At 37.6% G+C, this 20,946-nt stretch overlaps 1 protein-coding gene across 1 annotated transcript in view; it reads left to right on the plus strand.

The window, feature by feature from the left end:
- Positions 1-20,946, plus strand: part of LOC149288507 (metalloprotease TIKI2-like) — a 110,405-nt gene that overhangs the window by 77,832 nt on the left and 11,627 nt on the right. Inside the window, exons 5-6 of the mRNA XM_089491782.1 lie at positions 7,196-7,286; positions 19,367-19,624. Coding sequence (XP_089347908.1) covers positions 7,196-7,286; positions 19,367-19,624 — 349 coding nt within the window. The remainder of the gene's footprint in view (positions 1-7,195; positions 7,287-19,366; positions 19,625-20,946) is intronic.

Below are 20,946 nucleotides of genomic sequence, written 5' to 3' on the forward strand. Positions count from 1 at the left end.
CACAAATCATTTTGAAAATTAATGATGCTTAACGGGAAATTTTCATCAGTGTTCAAAAACCAAGATGTTAACGTAATTGTTGTATTTAAACAGTTCCCATATGTTGCAAAATGTACTTCAATATCCTGTGGATCGCAGTTTATGACATCATAGCTTCCATCTTGTTAGAACAGCAGACGTCTGTGGTATAGCAACAGTGACCTATTTACCAAAACTGGTCATCGACACCGTTTGGTGGTTGGATCTGAGTCTAATAACTTTCTAAATGAAGAAGCTAGTTCACAATATTCCATACTGTTAAAAATCTACTTTGCCGTTTGGGCTCTTCCAAGATTACATGGCTTTCCAAATGAGTACTTTGGGCACCCTGCGTGTGGTGGCCTTCTACTTGGAGACATAGTATAATGTTATATGGGGACCAGAGATGTAACTAGAGATTTTGATGTCTAGAGCTTTTGTAGGTTGTAGATAATATGCTATTTTGTGAACTATAATCTTTTAAGTCAGTTTCTGATAGATTTGGAGAAGCTGGTTGGTGGTATAGAAACCTGATGATAAGACCACGGCCTGAGCCGGATTCATCCTAATACAGGAGAGTCCTTGCACCCAACTACTGAAACATAGGAGGTGTTTTAGCCAGCCAGACTTTGACTAGTGCACATATATATATATAGTTTTTGAACATCCCACCTCTAATGCGCATTTTTTATTGCTTGGAGTTTACTGATCCACACCAATTGAGTCCAGACATAGACATTGAATTCATGCCTCTGTTTTACACTACATTTGAAACCTAGATAAAGTCAAACACTTCCAATAGAGAGAGGTTTCTGTGCTTCATGATCTAGAATTCAGATAATATCCTTTATCAAAGGCACAGAGCCAGATCTTAGACATTTTTTCTGCAGACTAAATCTCCCACTTGGATTTTTGGTAATCGGTCTGCCATGCTCTCTAGATACTCATCACCCTCCCCCCACGCTTCTCCAATTACATCTTTTGTCACCTTGGGAGAAATTAAAATAAATTGAAGAGAAATTGTCTGTTTAGATTACAGCATGCTAATTACACTCCAAGGAGAGAGTGTCTTGTTGGAAAGCCTTTGATGTGGGACTTTCAGGCCACACGTCCCGGACTGATTCATGTCCCTCCCTACAAGTGCTTGGCAGTTGAAAATGCTCTGGAATTTAGTTTCTTTGAAGTGAATCTGAAGGGTCCAAAAGAAAACCCATAAAGGGAATGTTGAATTGTTCTTATTGCCTCATTCAAGGCCATGGTAACTGAAATGAAACCAGAAGGAAAACATTTTTTGTGTTTTTTCATGATATGGTCAATGGCTATAGGATAAACGTGTGGTCCACACACGTTCCGTCAAATTTGAGCATCTTTTTCTGGGACACTTTATCCATTGGACAATATGGTCATTTGTCAACATCAAAGAGTTACTGACGAGACTTATTCTAAAGGAGAAGGAATTAGTCCTAACTGGGCTGTGTCCCACCCTAGGTGTGGATTATTTTTCATTATTTTTGGGTGACAACTATTTAGAATAGAGAGCAGGGTCCTACTTAGGCACCACTTATGTCTTAAAGCAACTCTCAGTCCTACCAGACAGTGTCTACTAGTACCATTAATAACACCTCCATAGCCTGTCGCAATTTTTTATTCTTCATTTCTTGCGGATAAGAGACTGCTTTTGCTCAACCCCGCAGACTGGTTAAAGCCAGTCCAGAAAAGAACATCTTTTTATCCTGGTATAATTTAAAAAAAGATTATAAATAATAAAACTAGTAAAAATATAAAAATAAATAATATACCGCAATGGTCAAGACATCGGTGATGGATAGGGTAGTAGTAAATGTGATACTTATACTTATAAAGAATATTATTTCACGTTGATAATCTGTTAGCTGGTGTGAAAAACGAGAAGAATACTGTAAGCACTGTTAATTTGTTTCTAAGACATACGTTTCATTGTCCTGACTGCAAGAAAAAATATGGTTGAGAGAACTTTGTTAAGGAAAATTCTGCCCCCCTTCGACCCTTACATTTTCCATGGTATTTCTGAAAATGCTGCTCACCTTTGAACTCAGGACCTCTTTGTGACATTCCCAACCCACCTCCCCAAATTACCAAATAATTTGCTGCAACTGTAAAAGCTGACTCAGTCCTTTGTCTGTCGTGCCCTTGGCTGTCACTGTGACCTAGCATCTTCCTTCACAGACCCCGTCATCCAAAGTAGACACATCTCCAAAAGAAGCCCTTTCATTTCTCAGACTACTCGGAGCTTTAAAGATTTTTTTTCCCCCCTCTTCTTTTTGATGTTTTTGAACTAATTGCCCCGCAATGAAAAGTGTTTTGTTTCCTTCTCAGACTTGGCTGTGAGAAACATTTCACAAGCTGGAAGCAATCCCCACAATTTATGCCAAAGATCTTATATAACAGTGAGAAATGGTCAGCCAAAATACATGAAGTTCGAGCTTGGTTTTTTTTTTTGTTTCTTTATTTTTGTAATATTTATTATTTTAGGTCATTTTTAGCAAATTAGATATCACTTGGAGCAGCCTAATCTAAATTACTGATGTGAAAGGAATGTTAGATTTCATTGTGAAATATTACAATAGATAAAAGTGTAGTGATTCATATATAAAGAAATCTGTTCTTTGGCCATAATCATAATCCAAGAGGCACGTTTTTTTTCCTTTCTGAAGCATAATGGGCTCCAAGATTTTAGAGTACGGAAAGTCTGATTATAGCTTTCCAATATGGTGATTTTTTTTTTGGGTCTCGTCTTAGAATATAAATAGAACCTATGGAATGTTTTTTTCAAACCCCCTTGCATGGAGATACATCATGTTCTGATTGGCAGGGAAATCCTCTACGCTGATGCCAAAATTCTCATTCTATTGGGACTTAAAGCTGTTCATAAAGCAGTGTCCTTAGTCACCCCAAATATAAAAAAAGTATATTTTTGTTGCTGGAAACATGTTGATTTTCTATATTTTAATGGTTTCAGGGTTTTTTGTGTGCCCTTTGACACATGTTACCTTACATTAGACTGTAAGCTCTACGGGAAAGGACCTCCTTCTCTAATGTTTTCATACCCCAATCAAAAAGTCTGTAGACCGCTGCACATCTGTTAGATGATTAATAGAAAAAACACATACCTGTTTTCAAGCAGGAATTTCCTCCTTGTTTTACTTGTGCATGCAGCAGGGTCTACCAAGATCTATATGTCCTAAGTGTCTTTCTTCAGGAAGGACAGTCCCTTTTTGGGACCTAAATCCCTGAGTCTCTCTTTTTAATGTCCCTAACCTCATATATAAGCAGCAGATCTATTTATCAATTACATTTTATTAATAAAATAAGTTTTTCTTCTGCGAGTACATGCAGATTTTCCCCATTGGGCCTCTTGAAATATAGGGATGTATAACAAAGGATGAGTGTTTAAAATATACGACCCTTAGTGTTTGTAATATGGTATATGATTTAAATACATTCTATGGGAAAAAAACACTCCAATATGGTGGTGATGGGCTTCACGTCTATATCGATTTAATTTATTAGGTGACATGTCTGTTTTTCTGTTGGCATATAAAGTCAGTATTAACCTCCATCAAATGAGCTGTGTATTAAGTAATATATTTATTTTTATAAAATTATTATTATTATTATTTCTCTAATTTTTATTTTATTTTATCCTGTGCAAGTCCCCTTAGGGAAACAATTTACATGTCTGCTTGGTTGAATTTTCATAAGAAATTACTGTAACTGTCTAATTCACATTGAGTTATTTCAAGTTGAAATGAATAGTTCGTATTTAGCAAAATCACACAGTTCCATAAGTGTAGGAACTAAATCCTTAAGTAAACTATGTTTTGCAAAAAGCTTGTTTTAATAGCTGAGGACACTCAGATAGCCCCTTATATGAAAATATTGTGTGCTGTGCAAACCAGTTATTCCATTCCTGCTTTTTTTCATTCCACTAATATTTATGTAAGAATATGGTGAATTAGTGTAGCTTGTTGTGATTGGACGGAGCACAACCAAGTAATATTGAGTTGTGATCACATGATTTTGTAAAAAAAACCAAAAAAAAACTGTTACAATGTGTCACTCCTCAAATTATGTTAATTGTGGAGACTAAAGAATACTTTTTATGTTATTAAGTAAAAATATAGGGGATCAACAGCAACAAATTAACAGATATAGGAAAGGCTGAACTTGATGGACGCATGTCTTTTTTCAGCCTATGTAACTATGTAACATGTAAACAGTTCAGTTATCTCTAATATCAATAACTATCATCCAGTAGATGTACTTACCATGTACCTGTTTAGGAGGAGACAGTCCTTCTTTGGGACCCAAATCCAGTGTTCCCTCTAAGCTGTGCGCTTGTGCGCGCGCGCACATAGCTTTTTTAGAGAGCGCACACGTGCAAAAATTGTGCGCACAACAGTTTTTCCCAATAAAAGAAATTAATTAAAAAATATATATATTTTTTTGATACTTTATGCGGCGCGGATATTGTGCGCACAAAATTTTGGCTCTGGGAAAATGTTTGCACAAGAGAAATTTTCTGCGCACGCCACCTAAGGAAAATTAGATGGAACATTGCCCAAATCCCTCTTTGCTCCCTTTATGTCCCTCTATGAGCTCTGGTTGTTTGCTGAATGTATCACAGAGTTCTATGTCTCCAAAAAGTCACAATTATGAGGATAGAAGTCAAGATGGCTGTTTCTAATAGCCTTCTTTATACGATTTCATCTCTGGTTATAGTATCAGTTTGTCATCGACTACTGATTGGGGCAGATTGAGGCAAAAAATATTTCTTCGCTCTTGGACTGCTTATATTTAAAGATTTTAGGCCACTGCCTGAAGCTTTATTGTGTGTTTTACATGTAATTCCACACACTGCCACTAGGGCATCTAAAGTAACAAGAGCTTTAGGAAGAATTTACCCATCGATTGAATGCCTTATGTGCTCTCTATGTATTCTTATGGATTATGAATGTATTTTTGTGCACTTGTGCTATATGGCCTTGGTTTGGTTCTCTCTTTGGAACCCTGTTGTGATAATACATATAATACAGTCACAGAACTGGTTAATAACCAGTATTTACGCTGTTGTCATTCTTTGTTTTTGCCCTAGGATTGCTTAAACAGAATACATGCTATTCTGTACTCATTTTATTACATTTTTAATTGAAAGCATAATATTAAAAGCACAACTATAATTGTTGTGGTGTATGTAGTCCAATAAAGCATAGAAAGATATTTCAGCCATGTCTTTAGAGCTGCCAGCTTGATGGAGGGGCCTCTATGTTCTAAAAACATATTTGGGCCAAAATATTACTGAGCCATTGAAAGTTTCTCTTCCCATGTTTCTCTGTACTGCTTTCTGCAGACTTGGTTCCAAACCATCACACTGCTCCATCCTACTGATTGTCTCACCCAAGAAAGTGGGTGTACAGACAGGAGCTTTCAGCTGTTCACTTCACGTGCTATACATTCCCATGGCACAAGACGTAGTGACCTCCTCATCCTCTGGGTTTTCACCATCTGTCACAATAAATTAAGATTATAGTTTTGTGAAAGTTTCGGTGATTGATGAACAGTGGAGTGAATGTGAATTCAATGTGGAATCCAGGACATGAAGAATCAGATACCATTTTAGAGTCAAGAACGTTTTTGTCTTCTTCTTCGTCATCAAGACTGGGGTTAAGCTTCATAGACTTGTGTCTTTTTTTCAACCAAAATTACTATGGTAATAAAAAAGTTACATAAAACTTCAATAAAAAGTACAGAATTTAAAGGTGCTGTTCCACTTAGACAAAACATTAAACGATACGTTGTGTCCCTCATATGCAATCTTCCTTTTTCTTCACCCCCCAGCTGTATGCTGTGCAGGAGGTCGATTTCATTTATTTATTGAATAAGCACTTTTAAACCATATATAATGATATGACCACAAATTATCCCTCTAGTGGCTAAACATGAAATTGTTAAATAATAGTAACTACCCCATTTGTCAGCTTGCTCGTCTTTTACACTGATGTTGTAAGGCTTATTCAATTTGTATACATTCAATATAATCTATACGCGATGTAAGCAAAGCTATTTCATAGATACTCTTGTGTGTATAAATCGTTTTAGAACTGATATTGGTGTTCTGAAGAGACCTCCGGCTTACTTGCTTCCAGTTAGATTTTTGATAAAGAGCTGGTCTGAGAAGCCGTGGCATAAATGATTGAAAACATTTTCAACAACAACATAAGTCTTCGAAATTCCAGGCTTGAGTAATGCTATGTTGAAAATACAGTCTGGCAACTTTGATGAGTTCTTTTGGGTGACGGTAGAAGAGTAGTTACATGGTTATTATGTCTAGCAGAATGTAAGCTCTCAAGTCTTAAATGTGTGATAATGTTATTGTCTATTTTGTACATTCTAATGAAAAAAAAGTGTATATACTGAAATGGGTCAACTTGACCTAAAACATATTACTTTATCACAGACCTTGGCAACTACAGTTCATTTGGTATTTGGATCGTTGACTCCTTCATGATGACTCTAAGTACAGCAGCGGGTCCACATTTGACCACCCTTGCTCGTTCTTAAATCAGTTTATCTATCATAGCTGTTCAGCCTAGAGAAACCCAAGAGCAATTAAGAAACATATCTGATTTGGGTCAGTGAGACCTTGAAGTTCAGATGTGCCTGTGTCACGGACTGTTGAATAATTTGTACATAAATAAAACACTATCTATAGTTACAAAGCCTTTTAGCTTCATAAAAATGTCATCCTTATCACAGGCATTGGGGGAGTGAGAAAAAATATCCTGTATGCACAAAATTGGATTCGGTTTCAGCCAAAATAGTGTTTTTGGAGCCATAACTGTATTTATCATGTTAAGGTAAACCACAGCCAAAATATTAATAAATAAATAAATATTGTCCCCCTTGAGAATACTAATGGGAACATCACTAGGAAGATAAAGGCTGTAAACCATTAACATATCGGTTATTTGTTAATGGGTTTTTTTCTTTAATATTCCTGAATTTCTGTAGTTAGAGGCTTTGCATAAACTCCTGATTTAAGCCCTCTTCTAAAATCCTCTCTGGTATACTCTCTAGACAATTTTTGCTTTTTAAGTACATTATGTATTTTGATAATAATGTGAATTATGTTTTCTAGGTCACTTTCTTGGAAATAATACAGTCATTGATGTTCTGAGACAAGGTGGATATGAGGTTGAACATACTCCTTCAGGACAACAAGTTCTAGAGTAAGACTGGCTTTTTTTATTATCACACATTTCTTAACAGCTGGGGTAGAGGGGAAGTAGACACATTTTTGGTACTGAAACCAATCAAGGAATACTCTTTGTAATGTAATCTGCATAACATGTTTTGAGTACCATTACTGTTCTAAATTAGAATTATTTCATGGTTAAATAAATTAACCAAAAGACTTAATGGTTCCATAGTGTAAAAAGGTTGGTTGGACAGTACTGCTCTATGTTTGTTCCTTGTAGAACCTTTTTCCCCTTTTGTCTGCATTGATATGTACCCTAATTTTTTAGAAACGTAGGAGTTCGGGCAACCACCAGAAAACCAAATAAGTGGGAGACTGACACTCATATTTATTTTCCATTTTTACCAAAAACACAACACATGAATTTACAAATCTATAGAAGGGCTGTGAGAACAAATTCTTTTGTCCTAAATTATTTACATGACTTTGTGAATAAAGCCAGTGTTAGTAGCAAGGCACCAGGTTCCGTGGCAGTCACTTTATTTACCCTCCAAACAATCTGTCTCAATAAAACAAAATTCCATCCAGTCTAGTAAACGTTGTGAAATGAACTCAAACACTCAGTTAAGGAAGATTCCCATAAATGAGGCTTTTTGTTGTGTACTGGCCAATTAGTGCGTTGAAATTCTGAATATTATATTCTTGCTTCTTGTGCCCCAGTTTACATTTTTTTATCCCCAGCTCAGTTAAGTTCATCTACAAACAGAGCATAAATGGAGGCCCAGTAACCTGATGTCTTTCAGAAGTCTTATGTCCTTCAGCAGCTTATATATACTTAGGTACCTTAGATACCTAATAGTTTGGACAAAACAGGTACTTTTTTCAATTGACATGAGAGGGGATTTGGCTCAGTACCTAGGTTTGACCTTGAAGATAATGAGGGCCACTGCTGAGATATTTGACGTTGACCAAGTTTGTTCTCAATCACAGTTCAAGCTCACGAACTGTGAGCTTTCACAACGTTGACTTCTATTAACAGGATCGCCTAGCGTTCTCAATGGTGTCTTTGTAGAAGACCACTTTTTTGTTATTATATAATCAATAAAGCAAGACGTTTTGTTAGTCACAACCTGTGTGTGTGGTCTGTACCTCACATTATTAGCTAAGATGAGCCAATAAAAATCATACCAATTTTTTTAAAACCTGGAAACACTGGGAAGTTTTTGAATTAATTGGCATACTTCGCATTCAACACGGTTTAGTAATATTTTTCCCTAGAATCTGTTAGCCCAGAAATGTCATAACATGGAACACATTTTTTTTTTATTGTATTTAATAACAACATTAAATACATTTAAAAAAAATAATAAAGCAGCTGATTTGAAACCAAAAGTATTTGCTACTGGATTAGAACACCCTGCATGTTCTGGACACACACCATAGCCACATTCACATAAATTTGCTAGATAGTATCTGGATCACATACTCTTTGTTCCTGAATGTAATGACTAAAGACATGAAAAACTTAACATAAAATGGTTTGACCATAATTATATGTTGTGTAACCACAACAACCTTTTATAAAAACAAAAACCGAGGTTTCAAAGCTCAGAGACAAACCGCACATAGATCAAGTCAATGGACATTTCAAAAAATGTCTTGTATGATAGTATAATGTAATATTTAAATACTGGAATGGACATATACTATGGAAGTTGCGCTCAGCTCGGTAAAAAATCCCTAGCCCCCAACGTGATATATAATTTATAAATGTAACAATTAACAAGTTCATATAATTATGTGAATTAATTAATTCATTTTTCAATTGCCTAACTTGAACATCCTATCAATATGCCCTCTATGAAGCTGGCCAAAAACTTGGCATATTCACAATGATTTCTCACTATAGAAGTTTTGTGGACCAAAAACTCCATTATAGTACATATTTATAAGTTAGTGCCTTGCCCAAAAAATGTGGCATCATCGCCTACAGTGGAACGTTCTGTAACCCACCTATTGTGGTTTTGATTGTGGCTACACGTTACGTAGCAGGACAATGATGTCCTCAGCAGCCTTCCGCTTGACCAAAATGACTTGTCCAACTGAATGACCTAAATTTCAGAACTTCTTGAAGAGCAAAGTTCTCAGTCACTGTCTTGGTGCTTGAAAACATGGATAGCGTTGAAGACCTTCATGAATTATCATAGCAGGGCTGCATTTTCTACAAGAACATAGGGACATCTTTCTTCTGCTATTTTTCAATTGGCCTCTGAAAGCCAGATGTAGATGTTGTAATTGGTACTGGTGTCTTCCCAGGCAAACATTGCAAGCTTACAAGAAACCAGATCTGCTTGTGACCTATTCTAAATCACATAATACTCTCAGATGTTCTGGTAGGTCACCGAATCCTGATCTCTTCTGAGCCAAAATATTCTGTAAGGCAACAGAAAAATGTTTCCTCCTATGGCATAAAATGTCTTGTCGCTACATTGAAACCATTTCACACAAATCTGTGATTGTTGCAAAATAATCTTTTACAAAGGAAAAGCTTGCGTTAACCCCATTGTTTTGGCTTTACTATTCCCTTTAATTAATTATTTACCCAGTTTATATGCTCTGCTTATTAGAAAGAGACTCTGGAACAGATGATGTTACGGTCTTTAGGGAGATTTCCTTTTGTGTTCCTAAGATTCAGAATTTTATGTTTAGATTTAAACACTTTGTGGTAACTTTTGATGGGCCTTCTGGGACTCTTAAAGATTATGATGCACTCTCTTTCACCCCAATAAAACAATTTTTATGAGTTTAAATAAGGACCTCCATCAGTAAAAAATACAAAAAATAAACAGGAAAAAAAGAACAATGGGGCAATAAAAACTTTGAAAACATTCCCTGAAATCAAAAGATACCATACAAAACAAAATAACATATAACATCACAAAGTAGAATGATATAGTACATAGTAACACCAGATATATATTTTTTTAAATTAACGCTATATATATATACATATATATATATATATGTACATACATGGTATATGAAGAAGCACTCATGGTTCTATTCACTATGATGGTGTTCAATGTGTGCTTAAATGCTTTGCATACTATAATATACATCATACGGTAATATAAGAAAATATTATACACATAACTGGAAAGGGTTTGGCCGGGAGAAGCAGCGTTTCTCCAGTTCTCCGGGTCAACACTTGAATCCTCCGTGTCGCTGGAGTGGGGTCCTGACCACTCCCTGCCTATTTCTCCTTTAAATGGGGGTGTTTCTCGCAATGTTAGCGGGAATGTCGACTGACATGGGCGGAAACACCCCTGAAGTCAACGGGACCACCCACTGACGGCAGCATGCAGTCCTGGCCGCGTCACTCATAGTTAGGCTCCTGGTAGCCTAAGCCCAAAAGTCCCTATATATATATATATATATATATATATATATATATATATATATAAATATATATATTCATTTCCCTTAGCTATTCTTTTTGAATGATTTTTTTTAAAATTGAAAAATGTGTAACTTAATTATTGTAGACTGATATTGGTTTTATTTTGGTAGAATTTTATATTTGGAAATTAAGAAACTGAAAAATGTGTAAGTAACATCTCCTGATCTTTTATTTTACCAGTTACCAGCATATAGGTAGCAGCTCTGTTTTTGATATACACTTAGTTACCCGTTAAAGTTAGGTGATCCTTTTTGATTGCTGTACGGGTGCTAAGCCAGTCCCACACACCATACGCTGCAGCAACACTTGTCATGAGTCTAGAACACACTAAATCAACATGTTTTCGTATTTCAAACTTAATTTTTCCGAAATTAAGAAAATGTTTTTTGAACACCTGCAAGTTGCACGGTGCTACAGTTAACTAAATATTGCCCCTGAAATAAATACGTGTTGGTGTGTACATTCGCACGGTCACGTACCGTTTCCACAGGACAAATTCTTGGACAAGTCCGACACATTGGCTACAGGTGCTTCCGGAACTTCTGTTATTTGGTATTACTGCCCCAAATTAAATTAACAGCAGCTGGGCTATGTGATGCACACAAGCTCTTGGAATCTGCAAGCGAAAGTCTTTCGAACCTGCAAGACAGGGAAAGTAAGAGATTTGCCGTGGAATGTTCTCTCTTGCCAAATGAGGCCGGCAAAAGCCAAAGCGTTTGGGTTTTATTGCAGTAGTAAGATTTCTGTTTATTAGTTTACTTTACTGGGTCTGAAATAAGTGGAAGAACATGCCGAAAAAGATCCAAGCATTGTTCCAGCACACAAACTTCACATCTAACAGATCATTAGCGTCTTTTAGTTGGCGTAAGCAGTACCACATGGCAGGGTGTTCAGAAAAAACAAGCTTTCTACCCAGCTCAAGTTGCTGACAAATCTGTTTCCATGTATTCGGTCAGAAGCATTGTATACATTATGCGGTTTGAGTCTGTATTGTGTAATGTGGCGCCAGTCACTTCTCCATACCTCCCAAGTGTCCACCTTTAAGAGGGATAGTCCATCTTTGGGACCAAAGAATTCCTTTGTCCCTTGTTCTTCTCCTGATGTCCTTCTTGTACCAAGAATATTTGCTTGGTATGAGTAGGGCCTTAAAGGTCACAATGATGTGTACAGAAACAACAGGAAATATGTTTACAGATCAAATCACTATGCACCGGTATAAAGAGAATTAAGGGGACTTTATTTCTTACCCCCAAAAAATATTTATTTTGTGAAATAATTTCCTATTAAAAAGAACTGTGATCCATTGTTTGGCATATAGTATTAAAGAACCTGCTGCTGAAACCCCAGACCTATTCTAAGCCCATATGATTGTACCCCATTTATGTGACTGCATAGTGGTAAAGGCTTGATGCGAAACAAATGGGTTAAATTACGTAAAGCTGAATTGCTTTTTTGCCCTCTTTCTAGCCATACCTACAGAATTTGAATTTGAAAAAAGCTAATGATAGCATGAAGATTTCATATAAATAATGTTCTATTTTTTCAAAGGAAGTAAATGACAGGAAATGCAAAGCATATGTTTCTCTGGAGAGAAGTTTATAAAGATATCCACGGTACTAGTTCGCTATGAGTTGAAATTAAATAACCCCTCAAGCCAGGCCGCCTTGTAGACCTACACCTCAAAGGTGCTGTATTCACAATATTCACGATAAAATAAAAATAAAACGAGATACCAGAGGACTCTTTAACTACGGTACTAATGTTTTAATAAGCTGTGACCAAGATTCTATAGTATTGTTCTAATAATAATCCTCATGAATATCATTGGTTGCCAAGATGTAAATTTAATATCCTTCAAGTAGACATTTCACCTGCCACACACCCAGAAGAAAAGCACCAATTGGGATGTTGCGATACCATTAAATCAGAGAATATAAAGGTCAAGACTGTGTGATCCGGAAGAATCTGTTCAATCACCCTGAGACTCTCAGGTTGTGTGACCCAGAGAATCTGTTCAATAACCCTTAGATTTTGTGATTCTCAGAATCTGTCCATTCGCTCTGAGACTGAGATTGTGTGATCCTGAGAAACTGTCCAATCACTCTGAGACCCTGATAGTGTGTGATCGTAGGGATCTATCTATTCACCCTGATGCCCTCAGATTGTGTGAGCCTCAGAATCTGTCCAGTCACACTAAAACTCCAAGATTATGTGACTCAGAGAACCAGTCGATTCACCCTGAGTTTATGTGATCCCAGGAATCTGTTGGACCACACTGGGACTCTTAGATTGTGTGATCCTCGGATTATGTCCAGTCACTCTGAGACCCCGACATTATGGCTGTCCAGTCACCCTGAGACTCTGAGATTGTGGGATTCTGATAATCTGTCCATTTACCCCGATTATAAAACCTGACTAGTTATATCTAGGAAACATGTCTATTATATCGAACCTCCATGTGATTTCAATAAGATATCTATTATACGTAAAGCAGCAGTATTTTTACAGGATCAGCAAACTGAGACTTGTTTGTTTCAGAGTCGCTGCTTGAGTGAGAAGTTGGAACTTACTTAATGAGGCATGACAGATATCAGTGTTATCTCTCTACAAAACCCTGTGTATGCCATTTGCCATCATTTACGTCTTCGGCATGAAAGCCTGTGACATCGCTAAAAGGAAAAGGAGCACAATGACTCTGAATTCTGATTCTCACAGAAGCACCACACAGGGAACATGGCTGGACTTGAATTATAAAGATATTTCAATTAGAGATTCCATATTCTTATTGCCCTTAATGTCCCTTTTAAATGGGAAATCTGGCCACCCTATGTCCCAAAGCTCGGTATAGAATTGAGGATAATAGAGAAAAAAAAAAGAAATAGAAAATAAATAAATAATACAAACTGAGCAAGAATTTATTTGAAATAGATTTTTTTTTTTTAAGTATCCAAAGTGCGTGTAACGGCTGAAAAGCAGTGGTTTTAGAAAGCCCTGGCAGCGTTCTGGAAAAAAAAATAGCCACATTCCCTGATCACACGCAGAGGTTTTATAACCCTGGCAGCCAAAGATTCCCTGCAACTGTTCCTTTGTGCGAAATTGGAGGGTTCTTGGTTTTTTTTCCTACTCAGAAGGTGTAAGATATTTTATTATTATTGAGGAAAGAGACCACTTTAGAGAATTGGGTAAGAATGTGATCATAAATGCTTATATTCACAGTAACAGGAGTGCTTTCCGAGCCAGCATCGCTCTTACCTTTCACAGCAAAATACGGGTTCCATACACACCTCCCGAGCCAAGAAAAGAGGCTTTCTTTAAAAGATGCTGTTAAAGGGAAATTATACCCAAGAAATAAATTACGTACAATTACCTTTATGACATATAAAGTGGCTCCTGCCACCGGCATTTTAATGTGTGCATGTGCGATACGTTATAATACACAATATCTTTAGGACTGTTTTTAGACATGTCAATATTAACATATGTATGTTTTATTTCGTTGGCTGTTTTCTGTATATTACAGGGCTAATGTTTTTTTTAATGTACCTGCGTTAATCAGAGGATGTTCCTATCCTGGACTGATGCGATCTAACAAGAGTGAAATAATTACATGTGGGTGGAATTGTTTGACATGTGAAGGTCCAACTCTGAATGAACTCAGCATCAGCATTGTAAGCATGCCCATATTGGCATAAGTGTGTTTTATTATATATATATATATATATATATATATATATATATATATATAATATACATATCTTCCAGCAGACTTATATACTTATATCCAGACATTGTCTTGTAGCATAATTAGCAAAGAAATTGGTATATACTCAGCTCTTCTTTAAGTATCTCCCCCCATGTCTGGCACCTACTGTATGGGAGAAGTGGATCCTTGTCTACAGACCTGGACTGGCCATCAGGCAAACCAGGCAACTGCCAAGGGGCGCAAGCGGTGTACAGCTAGTCCACAAGCGACAGATTTTGTCTTGCGCTCACTTTCATAGCCCCTTGTTTATCTTCACCCCAGTTGATACTGAAGGGCATGATAGGTCACATTAATGTATCTTAAATCTCTGCTAATGTGGTGTAGTGAATAGAGTGTGGCCTCGTATTCCGAACTCATATTTCCTGTTCCGTACCTGGGAACTTTCTAAATAAGCCAACCCTGAGACTCTTAAAGTATTAACCCTTTAAGTGTCCTATATAAATCCTTTATGTAGTGACTAGCCAAATTTCGTGTGTTAGCCAAATGGCTCTAATGGCAGTACTCATGGAAACTCTGCCATTATTATGTCTATTTAAATGTACACTTAATCGAGTCACCTGCATTCAAGCAGGGATGTTAACCATAGCACACTGGTAGCAAAAACATAATCTGGGAGTCTTCTATATGATGACAGCAGTATAGAATCGGAAGGAGTCGGTTTCAGACTGTGTGACCCAGAGAATGTTCCCCTTCACCCTGAAATTGGGGCAAAAACCCTGAGACTCAGGGTCAAATCCTGAGACTTCCCAGTTATGATTGTACACAGTGCAGCCCTTGTTATCCAGCCAATTGTCAGCGAAATCATTTGTATTTCTGTACAGTGGAAAAATCCTCTTACACAAGGAACCCCAGGCAGTTCCAAGGGGACACAGTACATTATTGAGATAATCCGCTACACAAGCACCACTTGCTAAATGTAACAGTTTCCTATACAATAGAGGCATTGTGAGAATTGTGTTTATCGAGAGAGCAGAATATCTGATCCTGGCTCACATTGTCAAATCGGCTGGATTCATATAAAACAGAGAAATAAAAACACAGAATGTTGCCGCGTCACCGCAAATTGTATAAACATTAATTACAACTTTCAATTTTCATTGGTGTGTAACTTGGCCCGAATAAAAGGTCTGAGTTCAATTTGGCACAATCACTTCTGTTTTTAGCCAGAGGAAATTTTCTTAATTAAAGAAAAATCTCGTATTCTCCTTCACTATTTTTTTTTCTCTACAAGAACGACAAAAAGAAATGTTTCTGAAATGTTTTTTTTTTTTTTACTTTTCTTGGTATCTTGTAACACTAAGGGAAATATACTTTTTGACCCGTTCCCCAGCATTACAATGTATTGCTCCAAAATATATATTTTTTCTTAAAAAAGTAAATTTTAGCATATTTTACTCCAGGGCTATAGCATTTTGTTAACAATGGAACATACACAGGAGGGAACGTTTACTTGATGGTGTTTTCATGTCAAATCATTGAGTTTCCAGACATTTTTTTATAATTAGGCTGCACCATTGGCACAAAAATGTTTAATTCTGTCACATGTTAACGTTAAAATTCATCGCAAATTTGTATCCCTGTTATTATTATTGTCGATATTTTTATTAGAATTATTATCTGTTATCTCGTTTTCGGGCCTAGATTTCAAATTTAAAATGGTAATAGTGGAATAAAACAACAGAAATGGCAAAAAAACCCCAAATATTTCATGGAGGAAAGTAGCACTGGAGGTAGAAAAAAGAAAATCAAACATTTTGGGAAAGCAATTTCCTCAACAAGCCTTCTAAATAAGAATACGATCTCCGCGCTCAGATTAGATCTGTTGTTTATTTTACTCGGCACATGTTTTAAGGGGGAAAAAGTTCAACAGGATGTGTAGCTTTGTCGAATTTTGTAAATATCACTTCTGAGACGCACAAAAGGCCCTTCAGTGCGAGGGTTGGCACAATTGCACATAAGTGAATTAATGGCCGCCAGCTGACACGCTAACAGCTTCACATTTTGACTCTGTCCACTGTCTTGCGGACTTAGGTATTTATTTATAAATCCCTTCAATCATCTTTAATTTGTCCAAGGATCAACGATTCGACGGCACTCTTTGGAGAGCAGAAGGTACTGCACTGATGGCCCTCATGGCAGAAGACGTTTTAAAGGGGAAGAATCAAAGGATACAAAGAACACGTTACTATATTCATATAAAAGACATATAGAAACAGACACATATTCACACTCTGGAATACGCTGGTAGATGTGCTAATATAATTAGAAATGTATAATTAGAAACATTCTTTTTCAGAACCATGTATTTATAGGTAATGCTCCCTACACCTCTAAGCCTGCGTCTAATTTAAACCTGGTGTCGCTATGTTTGTAATTCCACTCATGAAATTGTTTCTAAATGGGAGACCGAGGTATTAAAGTTTAACACCAGCAGCTTAGTATCGCGTGTTAACACGGGGACTGCAGATGTAAATCAGTTTAGTGTTTTATCTTGTGGGAACAATGCACTTGTTATATAGATATAGTAATTCAAATTGCTTTTATTTATCTCTCTAGAGTGCTTGAATGACCTTTGTATAAATAAATACTGTAGCCTGGAATAATCCTGGGTATAGTATGCACTCATGCATACATTCCAACTGTCCCGTTTTATTTGGGACTGTCCTGGTTTGGCCCCTGTGTCCAGCCTTTGCGTACAGTGGGGATGATGGGCTAGTTGGAATGATTATCTGATCTCCCCCAACTGGCCCACCATGTTGTGACATCAATAGAGGTCTATGACCATAGACCTCAACCATAGCTCCAATATGGCCAACTCGCAACACAGTTAAGCTGAGTGGAGCAAGATGACCAGAAGGGTAAATAAGAAGGTTGTCCTCTCCCACCTCTAACCATGCTTCAACTCTGCTTCTATCCTACCTACAAAGGTGTTCTGAATTAGACACCTAAATTGTTGGATGGGAAAACCCATGTATAATACTAACCGAGGTTCAGATTTCCTAGTATATCAACCAGAAATCTAATAATGTATACTTTTATATTATGGTTGCCATATTGGTTTTGCATGCTTTTGACCATAGCTACTCTGCAGTAAGCGGGATGGGTCACCTCAGTAAATGAAATTGGTACTGTGAGATTGTGAACCCCAGGGAGATGATTAGCATGGCATCTGAGTACAGCTGCTATGCAGATTATACATATGGGTCCCTGGGGTGGAGCAATTGGAGAGCAGGGTGGGCCAATGCTCCATTCCCCCATTCTGTGGAATATCCATGCCATCTTTTCCAGGAGGCTAGAATTCTGCAGGATCCAGTACGGGATTTCTATGAGGCCGGCATCAGACACAGGTGCTGGGCATTAAAAACCCCTGGAGCCTGATACTCAGAGACTGTTGGGGAAGAGGAAGTTCCCTGCACTCCCAGGAGCAAAGAGAGGCCCTGAACAAGAAGACCATCCCTGAACCAAGTGAGGCAATACCTGCCTGGTCCTTTGTGTGCTGTTTGGGGGAGCAGAGCCTGGCGTAGCTGGGTCTGGCTGGGAGGTTGAGTTAGTGGGTGATTAGGCTGGTCAGTCTAGACCAGCATAGTTCAGTTAGAGAGGGCTCCAATTGGGAGCTAGGTTTTCTTTTTATGATTTGGTATTTGGGGTTTAAGCGGTTAAAATAATGTGCTGTTTTGTTCAAAGCTGCTGTTCCTGACTCTGATTGCCCTAGAGGACTGTGCTTAGGACCCCTAAAAGTGACATGTATGGCCCTCATGCTATAGGGTTTGTCACAGTACTTAATCAAGTTTATTCATCCCCCATAAAGCATGTAAGCACTTCAGAGGTGGTGGTCAGCAACATGTAAAAATTGGATGTGTAATGAAAAAAAGAATGCCAGATAAGGCAACCTTATTTTATACGCATTGCCATCAGCGGAACAGGTTCTGCAGCGAGTCTTGGAATCGACAGAGAATACTCATCAGTTCTAATCTAGAATGTCGGATGTATTTAACAATAACATGGAAAACCCTGCAATTTAATTAGTTAAAGCTCTTCACACAGGACATGCGTCTCATTGTTAACAATTACATCACATACTTCATGCTCAGGAGACAGTGTCCATGCCGACATCATGATCTTCTCAGACAACGTACTCTTAGCACACCCAAATAGTTTGGGAATTGGAATAAAAGAACCGATTTATTTACATTACCAGTTGAGCAAAGCCAGTGCAAGACAATAAGATGACTTTGTGAATGACATCAATTTGCAAAAATGTTTCTGCGTGACTTCTTAAGTTGGGGATAAGTGCATTTAATTTAAACATCCAGCCTACAGCTTACCGTGAATTGTTTTAAATGGTCGTAAGTTAAAATGTTATCACAAGATACTTGTTTATAGAACAAGCCTTTCACAGCTTGTGTCACATAAATAATTATTATTATCATCGACCCAACTGAATACGGAATATGTCAGAGAGCTACATCTATGTGTATAGAAGCGCTAAGTGTTAAAATTGTTGTGTACATTAGTGTTATCTAGATGGAAGCATGGCAAGAGATGATCCCAAATGATCCATATTTTGAAATAAATACAATTCCCTAAGGCTACTGGCTAACAGATAAAGCCTCTTAGTTGCAAGAACCTCCGGCATCATGGAGAGTTAGAGATTTAGTAGGTCATTGAGCTAATTTCCAGCAGAAAAGGTGATAATAAGGTATCATAGAGTCACATGAGATACCTTAAGATGCTGTCAGCGCATGTATTAACTGATTGACCTCCATTATTATGACTAACATTGGCACTGATTTACAGAGGAGAACATCAATTGAGCCAACTCTCCTTAGAAAGGCTGCAGATTGATATATTAATTTAATATTTACATTTCTTCTTTTTTTTTTTTTAGCACCAAACAGTTTGGAAACCCAAGCTTAGACGATTTTCTGGGCACCGAAGCTCCAGCAATGCCATACTTTGATCATACCCCATTTGTGTCCTCATTCCCCGACGAAGCTGACGATGATATGCTTCCTCCACACCTCCTTTTACCAGACAGTATTAGTCAGCTGGAGGAGTTTGGAAAACAGAGCAACTGGCACAGAAAACATAACAGAAACCACCGCCGCCGGCAGTTTAATGACCTCTGGGTTCGTTTGGATGACAGGTAATTAAATGTATTTTTTTTTATATTTGACCAAAGAAATATCCCCCCATCCAAGCCGTGACAAATTTATATTATCTGTATTTAGATGTGCCTGAAATTTCTTGTGTGCCACAGATAACTTGTCTACTAAGTAGAATTATACTGGGCTATAGCAGATAACTGGTCAGGGGTTAGTCTGGTTAACCATTAAGTGACCACATGAAAGTCAAATGTAGGTGACTTTACATGTTGTTGGTTTCTGAGAGGGCAGAACACCTAAATATTAACTCACCTGTAACTCCCAAATGTGAGTGTTTTGGGTTTTTTTAAAAGTGTAAAAAACAGAAAGCCCCTTAAATCCCCTTAACCCCTTTTAGTAAAAATCATTGTCCACCTTCTTGGCACCCCAAGGGTGCAACCTGTAAAAAAAGAATCTTCCCTTAAATGGCATCTATCGAAAAGTCATCTGTCGTTTTATTCTGGAAAGGTTCCCCTGAGAAAATAGAAACCTTATGATTACAAACAAGATGCCACAGAAGAAGGCAGTGGAGAGAAAAATGCCCCCCCGGTGCATGCATCTATACTGCGCACCAGCAGCAATTTCAAATAGCACACGATTTTTCATTTAATACATTTTAACCCCTTCAAGACCAGGACGTACCTGGTACTTCCTGGTCAAAGGTCACCGACAGACCGGGACGTACCAGGTACGTCATCGATGATGCGCTGGGATTGCGAGGGGCCGCTGCTACTGACCGCTGGGTGTCCCCAGCGATCCGTAGCAGCCACTCCCCCTCAATTCCGTGCACGTGATCGCTTTGAAGCGAATCACGAGCACGGAATTTCAATATTTAAAAAAAAAACCTGCGGTCTTCAAGGGAAGAAGCAGTATGCAAACGTCGGTCCTGAAGGGGTTAAAGTTGTTTTTTTAACTTGACTCTCCTGCCGTCAAGTGGATGGAGTTAGAGTAATTTAATGCGTATGTCATCATAGACTCATTTTTACTGGGTGGTATTTTTTTGCAGTGGTAGCTCAGTTGTTTTCCTTCTTTTATCGCCCTAACTATTAAAGGCAAATTAGAAGTATGGTTCATATTATCGCTTTGTTCGAAAGAATGTTGTGTGACATTCACAAACTTTGCAAATAAACTCCACCATGAAACGCATATTATTACTAGAGCAGAAATTAGTTGCCGTTAACAGGCATCGGAATGCACCTGAATATAATTATTAGAAGATTTCAAAGAGACATGTTCACCAAAATATATCGTAAAACTATTCTTCTCAAACCTTACTATTCTGAACCCTAAAGGTGAGGTCCAATGGTATCTACTGACTTCTTAA

This window comes from Sceloporus occidentalis, unplaced genomic scaffold, assembly GCF_023333645.1.
Source record: "Sceloporus occidentalis isolate IW3139 unplaced genomic scaffold, rSceOcc1.0.p SCAF_51, whole genome shotgun sequence".
Taxonomy (NCBI): domain Eukaryota; kingdom Metazoa; phylum Chordata; class Lepidosauria; order Squamata; family Phrynosomatidae; genus Sceloporus; species Sceloporus occidentalis.